Source organism: Vulpes vulpes, chromosome 5, assembly GCF_048418805.1.
Source record: "Vulpes vulpes isolate BD-2025 chromosome 5, VulVul3, whole genome shotgun sequence".
Taxonomy (NCBI): domain Eukaryota; kingdom Metazoa; phylum Chordata; class Mammalia; order Carnivora; family Canidae; genus Vulpes; species Vulpes vulpes.
The window spans coordinates 10027607-10044630 of NC_132784.1; the positions used below are offsets into that span (position 1 = coordinate 10027607).

A 17024-nucleotide genomic window follows, 5' to 3' on the forward strand; every position below is an offset into this window, starting at 1 on the left:
TAGAAATGTGACTTTGCAGGTCCTAATCCCCACACACCAAATCAGAAACTCTGAGGGTGGAGCCCTGCAATTTATGTTTTAATACACCCTCCAGGGGATTCTGATACACACCCAAATGTAAGAACTAAGGATCTAAGCAAACATCCAGCTCCAGAGAAAAGGACCATCTGTACTTCTAAGCCTTCAGAATGACATCTAGTTCCCATAGCAATTCTTATCATATTACTCATAACATACTGAATGAGTTATTTGCATACCTTTCATCTCAACTACATAGTAAGTCTTGGAGGGAAAGAATTGTTTCTTTTTTGTATTATAATTTGATCATAGTACCCAACACAGTATCTCCTATACTGCAATAAAGATTGATATGTTCAATGCTAACCATTCGTATGTTGTATGTCCTTACTGTTTTAACTCTTTATGTTTATCCCTACATATTTCCTCTCATGTTATTTAATATGGTGTTGAGATTACAAATAGGCATGTAGTAAAATGTGGTTACTGTACAGTGACACATAAATTTAAACTGGTGAAATTTTAGTAGAAAGGTAAGCTAAGTGGTTGCTGAGATACAATCTCTTATTAAATGAACAGTTTAACTACATGGTTAAAATGGCAAAAATTGGAATGTAGCACAATGTTTTTTCAAAACAGAAATTCCTTTCCACCTTGCTGTTCAAAACATACTTACCTGAGGTGTGACTGTGTGGTCCATCAGATTCTCAGTTAGAGATAAAAGTAATGCATCCAATTCATCTGTAGCATCCTATGAACAATAAAATATATATAGCTGTTGAATGACTAATCATCAAACTACATCTTTTCCATATCCTCTCAACTTACAATTCTGACCCAGCCTTTGTTTGGTGGACAAACAAATAGGGACACTCAGAAATCATGGTTATTATATTGATTCCATTTTGCTTGGAGGGGAACCTAGATTAGAATCAGAAGTTGAAAAAGTTGAAAAAGCTATAAAGTTTTAATGTGGGAGCATCTGGGTGGCTCAGTTGGTTAAGCACCTACCTTTGGCTCAGGTCATGATTTCCCAGTTCTGGAATCAAGCCCTGCACTGGCCTTCTTGCTCATTGGGGAGTCTACTTCTCCCTCTGCCTCTTTGCCCTACTCATGCTCTCTCTCTCTCAAATAAATAAAACCTTAAAAAAAATAAAATGTTACGTGAATTTTCATTAAGCTACTCTTTTTGGGGAGACAAAACTTGCATAGGGTTAAAATTTTTTTGGCTCTTAGCTCTTAGACTAAAAGAAAGAGATAAAAGGTTCAGGACGGGAGAGAGTGAGTAAAGATGATGCCTAAATTCCAAAGACTTCTTTATCCAGATGTACTGGTACTTCACTGTTTGAAAGAGAGTACAGTATGAACTTCCCCATAAATGTTCATACTTTTTAATTAGTATTTGAATCACCTAATGAATGATGGAGCTCTATACTACAGAGAAAGAGAGAGAAAAAGACAGAAAGAGATAGAGAAAGTAAGTAGGCAGAAAAATTCAAAGAGAATAAAATAGAAAACTCTGGTCTGGAAATAAAATAAGTTTCTAGGATGTAGTCCACATAATAAAAAAGGCCCTTCATTTATACAATCCTATTTCCATCTATCTGGCTTAAGGCTGTGGTCATTCTCCTATTTATGTCTCAACATTCAACTTAATGTGATTCAACTTAATGTAATCACATGTAGGAAAAAATTGTTCCCTCACTGCTCACATCTCCTCCTCTCACGCCACCGTCTCCCACTCTTGTGGCCTGAGGGCCCCCAAACTGTGTATGTATCACTACCACAGGTATTAAAATTCTCTCTCCCAGTGGAATGTAAGCAGTTTTAAAAAAGAGGCTATGTTTAACTTTTGAATTTTTGAAACTACCATGGTGTCCAGTACATATTATAATATGCAATAAATCTCTGAATTAAATGACCTCTGTTCCAAAAAAATCTCGGTTTCACTTAATTTTTAATGATCAACGATCGTCAATATCTCTTTTTAGAATTTTAATTAGCAGAAAGGAAACTCCTGACTGGAGATATTTTAGGTTGGATTTTTTTTAAACCCAAAAGTCTGAAAAATTATACACCAAATCTTAATTATACATGATCTTTCAATAGCGGGAATACAGGTGATTCCTAACTTTTTCTTTTTATGAAATATTTGGCAAATTTCTACAATAAATGCATTTATGTAAAGAGCAAAATGGTAAATGTTCATTTGCAAGGATAATTTTTCATTTAACTTGTAAATTAAAACAATCAATGAGCAATGTACTGGGTTTCTATGATTTCTGGACTGGTAAAGGTGTGACAAGGTACAGAAAAGCAGGGACTGCGATGACGAGCTGGTTATACTGTAACACAATGACAGGGTGCTGGTATTTCAAGCAATCAATATTTAGTGCCTACTATGTGCTGTCTGTTTTGAGACACTAGGGAGGCATAGCCAGCATCAAAAAAACAAAATACAAAGACTAGCTAAAACAAAAAGACCAATGACAGAAAAACTGAAGAAGTAGCCCAAATCATGAGCCCAAATCTCATGAGAGATTTGACAATAGGATTCTCTCTAGAAAACTGAGGCTCAATGCTTTTCTCACAGCTTAAGTTCTGGTGTCAGTCAGAAATCATCAGATGTCTGTGATTATACCACAGGACTCAACCCAGTATGGTCTTTGGAGAAACTTTCAAAATTAAGTGTTGTTACCTTAAGAACAGAACCATTTGTTGCAGGTGTGGTATGCATCAGAGCAAGAGAATCTTCAGGGAAAGGCACATTATTCTCATTTAATATATCACTGGAAGAAAAAGATAAATTCAAATTCACATCATGGAGCACCTATACAAGCATAGGGAGCATATTTGAAGAAAGAACTTCAGAAAGAAGAAGAATTCACATAAAGGAAGAAGAAATAACAATTTGTGAGGAGCATGCCAGCAGTGTTGCATTTATATGCCTTTGTGAGACCCTCCTCCACCCACTGTTTAACAGTCTTCATATCCACAATGGACTCATTCACAGATGGATCAAAATGGTAGACTACTTGCTTCCCTCCTATAATCTCACTGAAGTTCAGAAAAGATTTATCTTAAAAAAAAAAGATACACAAAAAGGGTAGATCAACTGAATGATTTTTAAAAGCTGTTGTTAAATACATGAATGAGAAAACTCAGTGAATTAGAAACTAACCAGAATATCTGAGATATGAGAGAATAGTCAGAAAACCACAGAGAGAAGCCCCATGCTGGAGAAGGCAGAAACACCTCAAGTGCTCCAGATGTTACAAGAGGACTAGTCTGGTGAGAGGATGCCAGATAATCTGTTACTAGGCCTGGCAGCAGGAATCAGATAAGAGAGGCTTCAACACAAGGAAGGAAAGGGAGGGAAATCTAGAGCCAAAAGACTATCATCCACCAAGATAACATATGCAGGAGGAAATCCCAGTCCTCCTTAATATTGCTAAAAAGTGTGTAAACAGGAGCAGGTCCTGAAGTCTACAAGAAGAATGAAAAAAAAAAAAAAAAAAGAAATAAATCCTAGATTGGAAAAGTCAGACGTAATTAGTGAAGTGGAAGCTCGGACTGTTTCATCCAAACAATGGGGCAAAAAATGACAGATGAAAAACAAGAAGGAATAATTATGGGGTGCCTGGGTGGCTCCGTTGATTAAATCATCTGCCTTTAGCTTGGGTCATGATCTTAGGTTTCTGAGATCGAGCCCCGTATCCAGCAACTCCTCAGTGGGGAGCCTGCTTCTCCCTCTCCCTCTGTAGCTCCCCCTGCTTGTGCTGGCTTTCTCTCTCTGCCAAATAAATAAATTTCTTTTAAAAAGGAATACTTATGATAGAGAAGTCTTCGAGCTGTTTCAACTGATACTCAACATTCAAAAAGATAATGGTTTATGATTTTCCAGAACTGAAAAAAAGACATATATAGGTCTTCAGAATGTAAAGCCAGCTTGAACACTAACAAAAAAAAATTTTTTAACCTATTCTTAGCAATGAAAATGCAGTAAACATTTTTCCTCAACAATAAGCAGTAAAATGGAAAAGAGAGAAAAAATAACTTTGTGCTTCAGGAAGAAGCAACAGCTCAGAGGAAAGGACTCAATAGAAGCCAAAGTGCACATTAAAAGGAATGAAATATGTCTTATAATGAATTCTCCCGCCCTTCAAGAAAAAATTAGTAGAGTTTACACTGCTGCAAAACACAGAAAGGAGATGAAAAGCTTCTGCAGCCATTCTGCTCAGCATGTGTCATGACCCAGCAATTTCACTCAGGTATACACCCTAAAAAATCCTCACAACATGTGTAAGTAAGAACAAGTACAATGTTAATTTGGAACAAACACCGGCTCATTAATAAAACAATGAATGAACTGTGCCTGACTTATGTATTGGTAGTTAAAATGAAGGAAGCATGGATAATTTTATAAAATTCAGGTATGTCAGAACAAAAACCAGTGAATTATATACTTTAACAGGTGAACTGCACAGTATTTAAATTTTATCTCAGTAAAGCTGTTACTACAAAAATAAATGATCTGAATAGCCATTTCTCCAAGCTAGAAAAGATACTCAACATTAGTCCTCAGGTAAATGAAAATCAAAACCAAAATGAGATACGCTTCATACTCTCTAAGATGGCTGTAGTTTTATTTATTTATTTTTTAAATATTTTTTTAAAGATTTATTTATGATAGACAGAGAGAGAGAGAGAGAGGCAGAGACACAGGCAGAGGGAGAAGCAGGCTCTACGCTGGGAGCCCGACGCAGGATTCAATTCCGGGACTCCATGATCACGCCCTGGGCCAAAGGCAGGCGCCAAACTGCTGAGCCACCCAGGGATCCCCTTGCTGTAGTTTTAAAGATGGAGAATAATGAGCACTGGAAAGGATGTGGCGAAACTGGTACCCACATACATTACTGGGGGGAATTGAAAATGTAGCTGTTTATGGAAGACAGTTTTACAGTTCTTCAAAAAGGTAAACAGAGTTACTACATTGACTGACTCAGGAGTAACCCTCCTGGGTATATAGAGAATTAAAAGCATGTCTACAAAAATTCTTATATATGAATATTCATAACATAATAGTCAAAAAGTGGGAACACACAAACGTCCATCAATTGATATATGGATAAACAAAATTGGTATATCTAATACAATGGAATATTATTTGGCCCTAAAGAGGAGTGAAGTACCAATGCATGATACAATGTAGATCAACCTTGAAAATATTATGTTAAATGAAAGAAGCCAGATACAAAAGGCCATATATTATGTGATTCCATTTATATGAATTGATCAGAGTAGGCAAATGCAGTATGTGGAGAGACTGCAATGGGTGTGGTGCTTCTTTTAGAAGTGATATAAATGTTATGGAATTAGTGGTAATGGTGCAAAATCTCGTCAGTGTACTAAAAAGCACTGAACTGTATATTTATAAAGGGAAAACAGTATGGTATGGGAATTACAACTCAATAAAAAAAGATAAAGGAAAAATGGTCTAAATCTACTACAGCAAAATGTAAAAATGTTACAAAGCTTAATATTTGGTACACAGACAATATATAATCTCCAGTTTTGTCTATGCTTGAAATATTTCCTTTTTTTAAAAGGGGGTAGGGGTGCCTGGGTGGCTCAGTTAAGTGGTAGCCTTCAGCTCGGGTCATGATCCTGGGGTCCTGGGATCCAGCCCCACATTGGGCTTCCTGCCTAGCAAGAAATCTTCTTCTCCCTCTCCTTTGCTCCTCCCCCTGTTCATGCTCTCGCTCTCTCTCAAATAAATAAAATCTTTTAAAAAGTGTGTGTGCGGGGGGGTTGTTGTATGGCATGGGGACAAAACAGATAACATAAAAGATTAACAGAAAAGGAAAGGTCCAGAAATAGACCCAAGATTAAACAAGAATTTAGGGGATCCCTGGGTGGCTCAGGGGTTTAGCGCCTGCCTTTGGCTCAGGGCGTGATCCTGGAGTCCCGGGATCGAGTCCTGTGTCGGGCTCCCTGCATGGATCCTGCTTCTCCCTCTGCCTCTGCCTGTGTCTCTGCCTCTCTCTCTCTCTCTCTCTCTCTCTGGATCGAATCCCATGTTGGGCTCCCTGCATGGAGCCTGCTTCTCCCTCTGCCTGTGTCTCTGCCTGCCTCTCTCTCTCTCTCTTTCTGTCTCTCATGAATGAATACATAAAATCTTTTTTTAAAATGTTTAAACAAGGATATTTTAATACATTTCAAATCGTAGGAGGAAAATAGATCATTTAAAATATCATTAGCCATTTAGAAAAGCAAATCTAGAAGTTGGAGTACACTCTAGGTTCTTTCCAGCTTTAAGAGTTTAGGTTCTTGGGCAGCCCCAGTGGTGTAGCGGTTTAGCGCCGCCTGTAGCCCAGGGTGTGATCCTGGGGACCGGGGATCGAATCCCGCATCGGGCTCCTTGCATGGAGCCTGCTTCTCCCTCTGCCTGTGTCTCTGCCTCTCTCTCTCTCTGTGTGTGTCTCTCACGAATAAATAAAGTCTTTAAAAAAAAAAAAAAAAGGAGTTTAGGCTCTTTCCATCTTTAAGAGTTCGATGACACTTGGCAGTCCTAACCCCATTATCCTCAAACTGGCAAAAAAAAAAAAAAAAAAAAAAAAAAAAAAATTATCAAGTTCTAAAAGGCTCTAATAATGACAGTATTTAAAATGTTGTGGGCCAACTGATTTACTGAAATTAATTAAAATTCCAGTTTTATCCTGATCACCAATTAGTGTATTTGTTGAATACTAACTATAAAGTCATATATACAAAGCATGCTATATGCTTAAGGGCTATTTTGACTACAATATCTAGAACTGAATATGATTAATCAGGAAATTCCTCATTGAATACGTTTTGAATAACGGGAAAAGTAACAGCATTCATTCATTCAACAATGTTTAGCACTGACTAAGCACAAAACACTGGATATACAGTGATGAACAACAATACAAATTGGCAAAGAGCAGGGGATCAAAGCCTAGCAAAACGAATAAATGGCCTGATACTCATTAAGAAAAAGACAAGCAGAAGGGACTTGGAGAGAAAAGCAAAGAATTTTACTCGAATAATGGCAGAGCCCACAGTAAGAAAAAGTTTCTAAGACCACCACGATAACAAAATGGCACCAGAGTTAAGAGAAATAACATATATTTTTCACCATGAATAAGATTAAAAATATCTTTCAAGATTGCTTTAGCTCTGCAGTTTGATTCAGTAAAAGATGGGAATGTAGGAAGACTAATTAGAAGTATCTCCAGATAATCTAAAACTTGGTAGTAAACAGCTATGTAATGGAGTAAAGACAAGTTAAGAAGAGAACAGCAACTTAATTCCATCTAACCCAGACCTGTACCTGTTTGCAGCAGCATCCTGAACATTGGAGTTTTTATGACTTAGTAAGCTATCTTCTCTTGTAACCTAAGAAAATGAAATCATAAAAAAAATTAAGCATTTGTTGAAGATACTAAAAGTAACAAGAAATTTACTTCTGGTAAAAAGAGAAATATCACTTTGCTTCAGTTCCAGAGGTTATCATACCTCTGAAGGTATCAGTACTACACCTAGTACGGTCCCATCCCATACCCAAATTAATAATCTACACTTCCACTTCAGTAGTACACAAATTCACACCCTTTACTAGACAGCTCTCATTTAAGACACCATGGTGTGTTAGTAAATATATCAGAATCCCAAAAAGATTCAATGCCAGGATTTTTGGAATTTACATGATGAGAAGAAGAAAGAGATGTTAAGTGGTATATTCGGCTTTTTATTTTTCCCTAAAGACAATGAATTTATTAGGAGGAGATTCTAAAATATTTTTCTGAAGAGGTTTTTTTCCTCTAACTTTATTGAGGCATCATTACATACAGTAAGTGCACATGTTTTAAGGAGTTTGATGAATTCTGAAAAATATGTACAGGTGCATAACCAACACCAGAGTCAACATGTGCAACATTTTCACTACCCTATAATGTTCCCTTATGGCCAATGCAACCCCATCAAAAACCTTTACACATGGTAAACAGTGAGCTGTATGTTCTATAATTTCATATAAACGGAATCACAATACCTATCTTTTTAGAGTCTATTTCTTTAGAATAGCATGAAGTTTTTGAGATTCACCCATGGTGCTACACTAATTCATTCCTTTTTATGTGCTGAGTACCATTCCACTGAATGGATATACCACAATTTGTTTATGTTTACCTGCTGATGGACATTTGGCTTGTTTCTAGTTTTTAGCTATTTCGAATAATACTGCTAGGAACATTTGTGTACTGTGTGAGCCTGTTTTCATTTCCCTTGGGTAAATACCTCAGAGTGGACCTGTGTGGTCATGTGGGAAGTACATGCTTAATACATTGTCAAACTCTTCCTCAAGTGTTTATAACATTTTATATCCTTACCAGGAGTGTGCACAGCAGAGCTCCACCATAGCCAACACAGGGATGGTCAGTTTTTAATCCTGGCCATTTTAGTGAATGTGTTTTTCAGCATGAAGTGTGATGCTACCTGTAGATTTTTTCATTGATGCCCTTTCATTATGCTGAAGAAGTGCCATTCTAGTTCTAGTTTGCCATAAGCATTTATCACAAATGGGTATTGATTTCTGTGAAATGCCTTTTCCATATAAGTTGAAACAATTTACTTTTTCATATTGTGAACTATAGAGGTTTTTCAATAATAAACCAACTTTTTTCCTAAGGTATATGCTACTTGGTCTATTTTGTTAAGGATTTTTGGGTCTATGTATAAGAGGGGGATTGGTCTATAGTTTCTTTCCTTTTCTTTTTTTAAAGATTTTATTTATTTATTCATGAGAGACACAGAGAGAGAGAGAGAGAGAGAGAAGCAGAAACACAGGCAGAGGGAGAAGCAGGCTCCTCACAGGGTGACTAATGTGGGACTCGATTCCGGATCCTGGGATCAGGTCCTGAGCCAAAGGCAGACGCTCAACCGCTGAGCCACCCAGGCGTCCCTATAGTTTCTTTTCATATGAAATCTTTTTCTGGCTTCGGTACTGGGGTAATATTAGTATCATTAAATGAGGTGGGAAGCATTCCCTCCTCTTCTATTTTCTGAAAGAGTTAGTGTGGAACTGTTATTTCTTCCTTAAAAGTTCAACAGATTCAACAATGAGGGCATCTGGTCCTGGATTTTCTTCATGGGAAGGTTTTGAATTATAAAATAAAATCTCTTTTATTTTAGGGCTATTCAAGTTATTTTTCTCTTCTTCAAGTCAAGAAAAATCCAAAAGTGTAAATGAAATGTAAGATAGTGACAATTACTACCATTGCTAATACAACATGTAGCTTCAACATGGGGGATTTCAACACTTAAGTAGATGTTCTTTATGTGCCAGGCACTCACTGCTTCATGTCTTTTACATTTATTATCTTATCCTTATATTCTACCTTAAGGTAGGTACCACCAATATCCTTTCTTAAACATAATTAAACTGAGGCTCAAAGAATCTAACTTGCTAAGTCACAACACTAGTATGCGGTAGATTAGAAATGTGATTCAAACTCAAGATGTCTGATTCCAGAGTCTGCACTGTCATATTTTATATTTACCTTTTTAAAAAAAAAAAGATTTTATTTATTTATTGATGAGAGACATAGGCAGAGGGAGAAGCAGGCTCCCTGCAAGAAGCCTGATGTGGGACCCGATCCCAGGATTTCAAGGATCACAACCTGAGCCAAAGGCAGAGGCTCAACCACTGAGCCACTCGGGTCCCCCATATTTTATATTTATAGGCAAGTATTATGCTTTATGTTTATACTAGGGGGAGAGGATAGATAACTAAAGTATGAACAATATTCCACAAGTTTTGTCAGGTTCTCTTTAAGGCTTTTGCCTTGGGGCAGGATATGGAAAGTGTACCTTCTCAACAACAGGATATTCTGAAATTCTAGTTGATAACAATATTTGGTCAGATGGGCTTCTGTCCTGATTTCAGTCTGGAGTTTAAGAATGAAAGTTAGGGAGCACAAGGACAAACTGACTTTGAGAACATGGATGCCATAAACTTCATGGGGGCTGGTCCCTTCCCAATGCATCCTTCACAATGTCACAGCCAACTCCTTCATCTTGCAACTCTCTCTCTCGTGACACACAACTCTGCCAAACTGAGGGCAGATGGTTGGTGGGGAATAGCAGACTGGTAAAGAAAGACCTAAAACCACAGACTTAGTGTTGATAGGAACCTAAAAATCATTAGATTTTCTGGCTATAAAAGTGGCAAAGATTAGGGACTCACTTCTATAGGAATTTGACTTAAAAAGAAAAAAAAACACACAACTTCTTATGCCCTATAGGAATGTGGCTTTAAAACAAACCAAAAACTTCTTAGGCCCTCCAAGGTCTTCACTCTCAACTTTTTATCCCATGGCTGCCTGTTAATCTACCTTGTACTTAGACTCAGGAAGGCATCTTGAGCACATGTCTGGGTGATATTCTCTATCTCCAATCACTAAGTAGATCACTCTTCTTTAACACTCATGTACTTTATGTGTTTTCAGGTCTCTCAGCCTGAAGTCTCTTGTTCTTTTTCCTTCATCAGGACTATCCCCATTAAAGGCAGCTTACCTTGTGCACTGCTTCTACTTGAGCCTTCAAAATGTTACTCTTCAAGTCAGGAGGAACTCTCCTGGCATTTACTCCTGGGCTCTCAATGGCATTATTAAGACATTTCTCAGTCAACTTCATCACCTCCTCCTAGATATTAAAAATATACTGTAATCAATTCTGGTGGGCTATAATTGTATGGAAATAGGAAAAGGGCTAATGAAAGTTCATATTCAGACAACCAGGAAATCACATATCTTAAGTAGTCCTATTCTATTCCAAGAATAGTCACCTCCCACAGGAGGCTTCAAAGTAAGGTGCAATAATCACAAACATGATACATGAATTGGCAGGGATCTATAGAAATCATATAGCCCAATTTCCTGTCTTTAAAGCAACTGAATGACTACATGATCCAGGATAAATGCCTGAATTAAAGCACACAGGGAGAACATGTGCTGTTTGCTGTCATTTAACTGGATTTTAGATTAGGCCATACACAGGATAATAATCCCTACAATTATGGTGCTGTCACCAGATAGATGATTTTGTTTAGGGTTATGTTATATAGCCACAAACAGTCACTCTCAGGTACAGTCTATGAAAATAATAGAATAAAGCACAGAATAAAGACCTAGTCAGTGAAGGTCATAATGAAAACTAAATAAATCATTATGAAAAGAAATAAATGGAACAAAGCAAATTAAAAAGTTAGTCTAGGGGTGCCTAGATGGTTCAACTGGTTAAGTGTCTGGCTCTTGACTTCAGCTCAGGTCTTGATCTCAGGGTTGTGAGTTCAAGCCCCACATTTGGGGTCTAGGGCATGGAGCCTACTTAAAAAAAAGTAAGTTTAAATCATCTGCATTATAACTGATACTTAAGATGAATAACAACAAAAACAATTATTATTATTACTGTGCTTGGTATTTAAGGCTGGTCTAAACAACAAACTCACTCTAAACGTTTTCTTAGTCTTAGAACAGCTTCTGTTCTGTAGAACAGGCTAGCTGGCATGTATGGCACTACACACTACACCATTCTTTCAGATTTGGAGGACTTAATTAACGTGCTTATTCTTATTTGGTGTTTCTCAGTGTGATTTTCACACACCTGCCTCTGGGTGGGACCCTAACATCTGAATGAGGAAGGAGTTTCCCTAGTGATTTTAGTATGGAAAGAAGTCTGAGAATCACTGCTTTGTACTAAACTCTATTTATGCCTATGGCTGCCTCATCTTCAGAATGATTCCTACTAATTGCAGGAAGTCCCTAGGTCCTCTTTCAATCATGGCTAGTTTATACGGTATGATCCAGCAACTCCACTTTTGGGTATATGTCCAAAGGAAACAAAATCACTATTCTGAATAGCTATCTGCCCTCCCATGTTCACTGCAATATTAGGCAGTGAAAGTATTAGGCTACTTAAACATCCATCAAAGGATGATGTATTAAATGTGGCGAGTGTATATGTATATATGGAATATTATTTACCTTTAAACAAGGATATCTTAGCATAGTGAACACAAATACTGTAATAACTTTGTACTGTGACAGACAACTACTTACGGTGAGCATTTCATAATGCATGTAACTGTAGAATCCCTATGTTGCACATTTGAAACCAATGTAAAATTTGATGTCAACTATACTTCAATTTATTTATTTATTTTTTAAAGATTTTATTTATTTATTCATGAGAGACAGAGAGAGAGAGAGAGAAAGGCAGATACAGGCAGAGGGAGAAGCAGGCTCCATGCAGGGAGCCCGACGTGGGACTTGACTGATCCCAGGTCTCCAGGACCAGGCCCTGAGCTGAAGGCGGTGCTAAACTGTGGAGCCACCCCAGCTGCTCTCCTTTTTTTTTTAAATTGAATATATGGGCAAGCCCCAGTGGCTCAGCTCTGCCTATGTCTCTGCCTCTGCCTCTCTCTCTCTCTCTCTGTCTCTCATGAATAAATAATCTTTTAAAAATAATAAAAATAAAAATTATTTTTTAAAAACCTGCAACCTGCCCCAACAATATTAGTATCTTTAGTAACTATTCTTCAAGCTGAAATAATCAAGGGTAGCAGAATATTTGCCCCCAAAATATGCCACTTTGGCATAAAAATTTTTTTTTAATTTTTTTAAAAGATTTTATTTATTCATGACAGACAAGAGAGAAAGAGGCAGAGACAGAGGGAGAGGGAGAAGCAGGCTCCATGCACAGAGCCCAATGTGGGACTCGATTCCGGGACTGCAGGATCTCACCCTGAGCAGAAGGCAGATGTTCAACCCCTGAGCCACCCAGGCGTGGGATAAAAATTATTTTGAGCTTAACTGACAAGAAGCAGAGACAAAAGTTTTCTGCTCCACACCACCACACCCCCCCATTTGCCTTAAAGCAAAAAATAAATTCAAAGGTGCCCCTCCTCCCCTCTACCTGGAAGGACGAAGGTTAATCCCTGAATACTCCAGACCCTTCTCAATGAAAAGCAAGTAATTAAATCTGCATAACAACTTTACTCTTGTTTATCAGGTTTACCATGTAATCTCCCCATAACTGGCCTCCCCTACATCTTTCTTTTGAGTCTAGCTGAAGATGGTATTTAAGCAGGAATTCTAAACTCACTCTGAAAGTTACTCATTTTTCCCTTGGTGTTTCCCTTATATTACATTAACTATATATATGTTAATTAAACTTGTTTTTCTCTTGTTAATCAGTCTTTGGTGACAGGGATCTAAGCCAACAACTCAAGAGGTTCCTATTATTGCTAAATAGGAAATATTTGGCTTTGTATTCATAAAAAGTATAATTTTTTTTTAATTTTTATTTATTTATGATAGTCACAGAGAGAGAGAGAGGCAGAGACACAGGCAGAGGGAGAAGCAGGCTCCATGCACCCGGAGCCCGATGTGGTATTCGATCCCGGGTCTCCAGGATCGCGCCCTGGGCCAAAGGCAGGCGCCAAACCGCTGCGCCACCCAGGGATCCCAAAAAGTATAATTTTTATTTACTCATTACATGATATATAACAGCTCATTGATCCTTGGAGAAATATGGCCTTTGTACAGCCAAGGTCTGAAAACTGCTTCCATTTCCTAAAGGAAGTTAAAAACTATTACCATACCTTCTGTGTCCAACTTGGGGGCAAACATAAAAAAAGTTACTTGTAGAAGCAACTAAAATGGAGTCACTTATGTCAAGGATAAATATGGAGACAGTCAACGTGGGTGCACAAAAGAAACCTTACAAGAATTTATAGTTCTCAGAAACCAGCAGAGAACACCGGACAACCTCTAAATGCCAAATCTGTTCACACCACCTCTGGACTTACTTGTTTCCCTGACTTAGCTACCCTGATCCAAATAAGAAAGAGGACCGCCAAAGCAACAAATCAGTTGGAAAAAAAAAAACAAACTTTCATATTTGTGCCATAAAACACCCTTAGTCTGTAGGATGCCTGGGTGACTCAGTGGTTGAGCATCTGCCTTTGGCTCAGGGCCTGACCCTGGGTGCCCCAGATAGAGTCCCACATCAGGCTCCCCACAGGGAGCCTGCTTCTCCCGCTGCCTAATGTCTCTGCTTCTCTCTCTCTCTCATGAATGGATAAATAAAAATCTTTAAAAAAACAAAAACAAACAAAAAACCCTTACTTATAGTCTGTGAGCAATTCAGAACTCATTGCTCCTGCAGCCTTGAGATCTCTGGCTTGCAGGTTGCAATGCTTAGAATAAACTCTTTTTTTTTTCCCTCTGTTTTAATCAATGTGCCAAGTTTTGTTTTGGAGGTACATCTTGGTTATACCCTAAAAGGGTATAAGTCTGGATACAAGCAAATCATGTGGTAGCAAATCATGTGGTAGTTAAATTCCTAACTATCAAGAGAAGGGGCCAACAAAGTATAATCCACGAGCCAAATCTAACCCACCACCTGTTTTTGTATATAGTTTACTGGAACACAGTCATGCTCATTCCTATATGGTTGCTTTTATGCTACAATGCAAGAGTAGTCCTAACAGATTGTATGGTTGGCAAGACTAAAATATTTATTATCTGACCTTTCACTGAAATAGCCTGCCAACTTCTAGTCAAGAGAACACAATCACCATATCTTATTTTTAATTGTTTACCCTAAAGAGACTAGTTGTTAAAGGCCATGCCACCTGCACCCACTAATAAATGCAGTTTAACTTTTGTTACTTTAAGCATTTTTGTAAAGATTAAAATCTTTACTTAAAAGTAATCTCTACACTCAACATGGGGCTCAAACTCACAACTCTAAGATCAAGAGTTGCATGCTCCACCAACTAAGCCAGCCATGCACCCCAGCCATGCTTTAAACAGTACTTTTTTGAACTGCTGACTGAAGAAGAAGAAAAAAATAATTCCCTAAAATGAAATTTGGAGATTAAAAAAAATCTTGGAATTGCCTCAGGTAATTAAGAGGATGAAGGTAATTTGAAAAATCTATAGATCTTGATACAGCATAGGCCCTAAAAGATTTCAAACACATAGGTCAAGCACAGAAACTGTGACTGTGTTTCCAAAAGGAGGAGATACCAAAAGAGGGAAGAATCCCCACAATGACATTTAGTCATAGCATTTCAAGATTGGAAGGAATAATCAGTTTCTCCAACCATCAAGACTCCAAAATGGGGCAGCCTGGGTGGCTCAGCGGTTTAGCATCAAGTTCAGCCCAGGGCATGATCCTGGAGACCTTGGATCAAGTCCCAACTCAGGCTCCCTGCATGGAGCCTGCTTCTCTCTCTGCCTGTGTCTCTGCCTCTCTGTCTCTCTCTCTCTGTCTCTCATGAATAAATAAAATCTTTACCAAAAAAAAAAAAAAAAAAAAAAGACTCCAAAATGTGGTTAATTGGTATGCACCCCCCCAGTTCCACCTGAGAAACTGCCCATGCTGGAGAACATGCTTTCTTGGGAATTCCATGCAATTTGGAAATTATTGTTACAAAATGTTTTTTTTTTTTTTAAGATTTTACTTTTAAGTAATGTCTACACCCAATGTGGGGCTCAAACTCACCACCCCAAGATCGAGAGTCAAACGCTCTCCAACTGAGCCAGCCAGGTGCCCCAGGAAACTCTTCTATCAAGGTGAAATCTGCACACCTCTAACATACTCAGTGACCTTATCTCTTCTCTGAGGCTGTTAAAAAAACAGGTTATATTAATTCCTCTTTCACATAATACCTCTTCAGATACCTAAAATGCTATTTCCTGGGATTACTAATCCTTAGTTATAACAGCTTCAAGAGCCTTCAACCATACAGTTCTTTCTCTTCTCAAACTGCTTTAGTTCCCTAAATCATTTTTGAAGAGTGGTACTCAGAAATGACTATAATATGTTTGGATCTTCCTTTTTATTTTTTAAAAAGATTTTTATTCATTTGAGAGAGAGCACGTGCATGCACACACACATGAGCGGGGAAGGGGCAGAGGGAGAAGCAGACTCCCCGCTGAGCAGGGAAACCAACTGGGGCTCAATTCCAGGACCTCAGGATCATGACCTGGGCCCAAGGCAGACACTTAACCGGCTAAGCCACCCAGGTGTCCCTGGATCTTCCTTTTTAAACCTTTTCAGTTAATACAATATAGCTGACAGTCACACTTCAAACACATATATATATTCTCAAAACATTTTTTTACACATGCTTGTGTTATATTCTACCTCTTTATCCTAATCCTATATTTGTGTCTGACTTAAAATATATGTTCTTAAATCCAGTCCATCATTCCAGCCTGTCCATCTTTATGGATCCTGATTTTGCCTTTCAAAAAACTATTACTTTCTGGCTGTTTTCATCTGAAAATTCTACTATCATAGGAAATATGTTATAGGAAGGGTCACTGGAGAAAACCACTTGCCATATTTCTATGGGGCTTGATGGGACAGATCTAAGTTTCTTGGCAGCCAAGACTTTGTCATTCTTCGGTGGATTCCACAAAATATTTCATTAGTTTATCTTACAAAGAGTAAACAATAAACATGTTTGTAGAAATGAATAAAGTGTATTGGAATGTCAAGTTATTGCATCAATCCTGGATAATGCAGGTCTCACATGGTATAAGATCTCTTTAAAATGGGTTCTCAAGAAATGAGTTTAAAGTCAACTCTGCTGCAAGTAGTGCTAGTCTAAGCCTAACATGGCTTAGACCTTCTCAGTTACACAAATTCTTGGAGCTAATCATCCAAAATTTATACTTTGTTTTAGAACAATGTATTTTATTTACAGGTTTTTCATCCTAAGATTACTTTAGTTAGGAAAGCTGATTATTAAGATTAATTTGCATTTCCTAAGCAAACATGAACTACTGATGGTAGAGGTAGAGAAATCAGACTGGATTAAAAATGTGTCATATAAATAAAACATGAATCAACTTTTATACAACACTCCAGTTGCAAAGATATAAGTAGTCCAATATCTTAGTTTT

General features: G+C 37.8%; 1 protein-coding gene across 10 annotated transcripts in view; it reads right to left on the reverse strand.

The window, feature by feature from the left end:
- The window catches only part of EPB41L5 (erythrocyte membrane protein band 4.1 like 5), a 139425-nt gene that overhangs the window by 11957 nt on the left and 110444 nt on the right, over positions 1 to 17024 (reverse strand). For 4 of the 10 annotated variants that reach the window (XM_072757545.1, XM_072757544.1, XM_072757543.1 and 1 more), the window contains 4 exons: positions 10618 to 10746; positions 7376 to 7440; positions 2717 to 2807; positions 695 to 769 (listed from right to left, as the gene is read on the reverse strand). In XM_072757545.1, the coding sequence (XP_072613646.1) occupies positions 695 to 769; positions 2717 to 2807; positions 7376 to 7440; positions 10618 to 10746 (360 nt within the window). The remainder of the gene's footprint in view (positions 1 to 694; positions 770 to 2716; positions 2808 to 7375; positions 7441 to 10617; positions 10747 to 17024) is intronic. The other 6 variants (XM_072757548.1, XM_072757547.1, XM_072757549.1 and 3 more) reach the window with 3 other exon arrangements.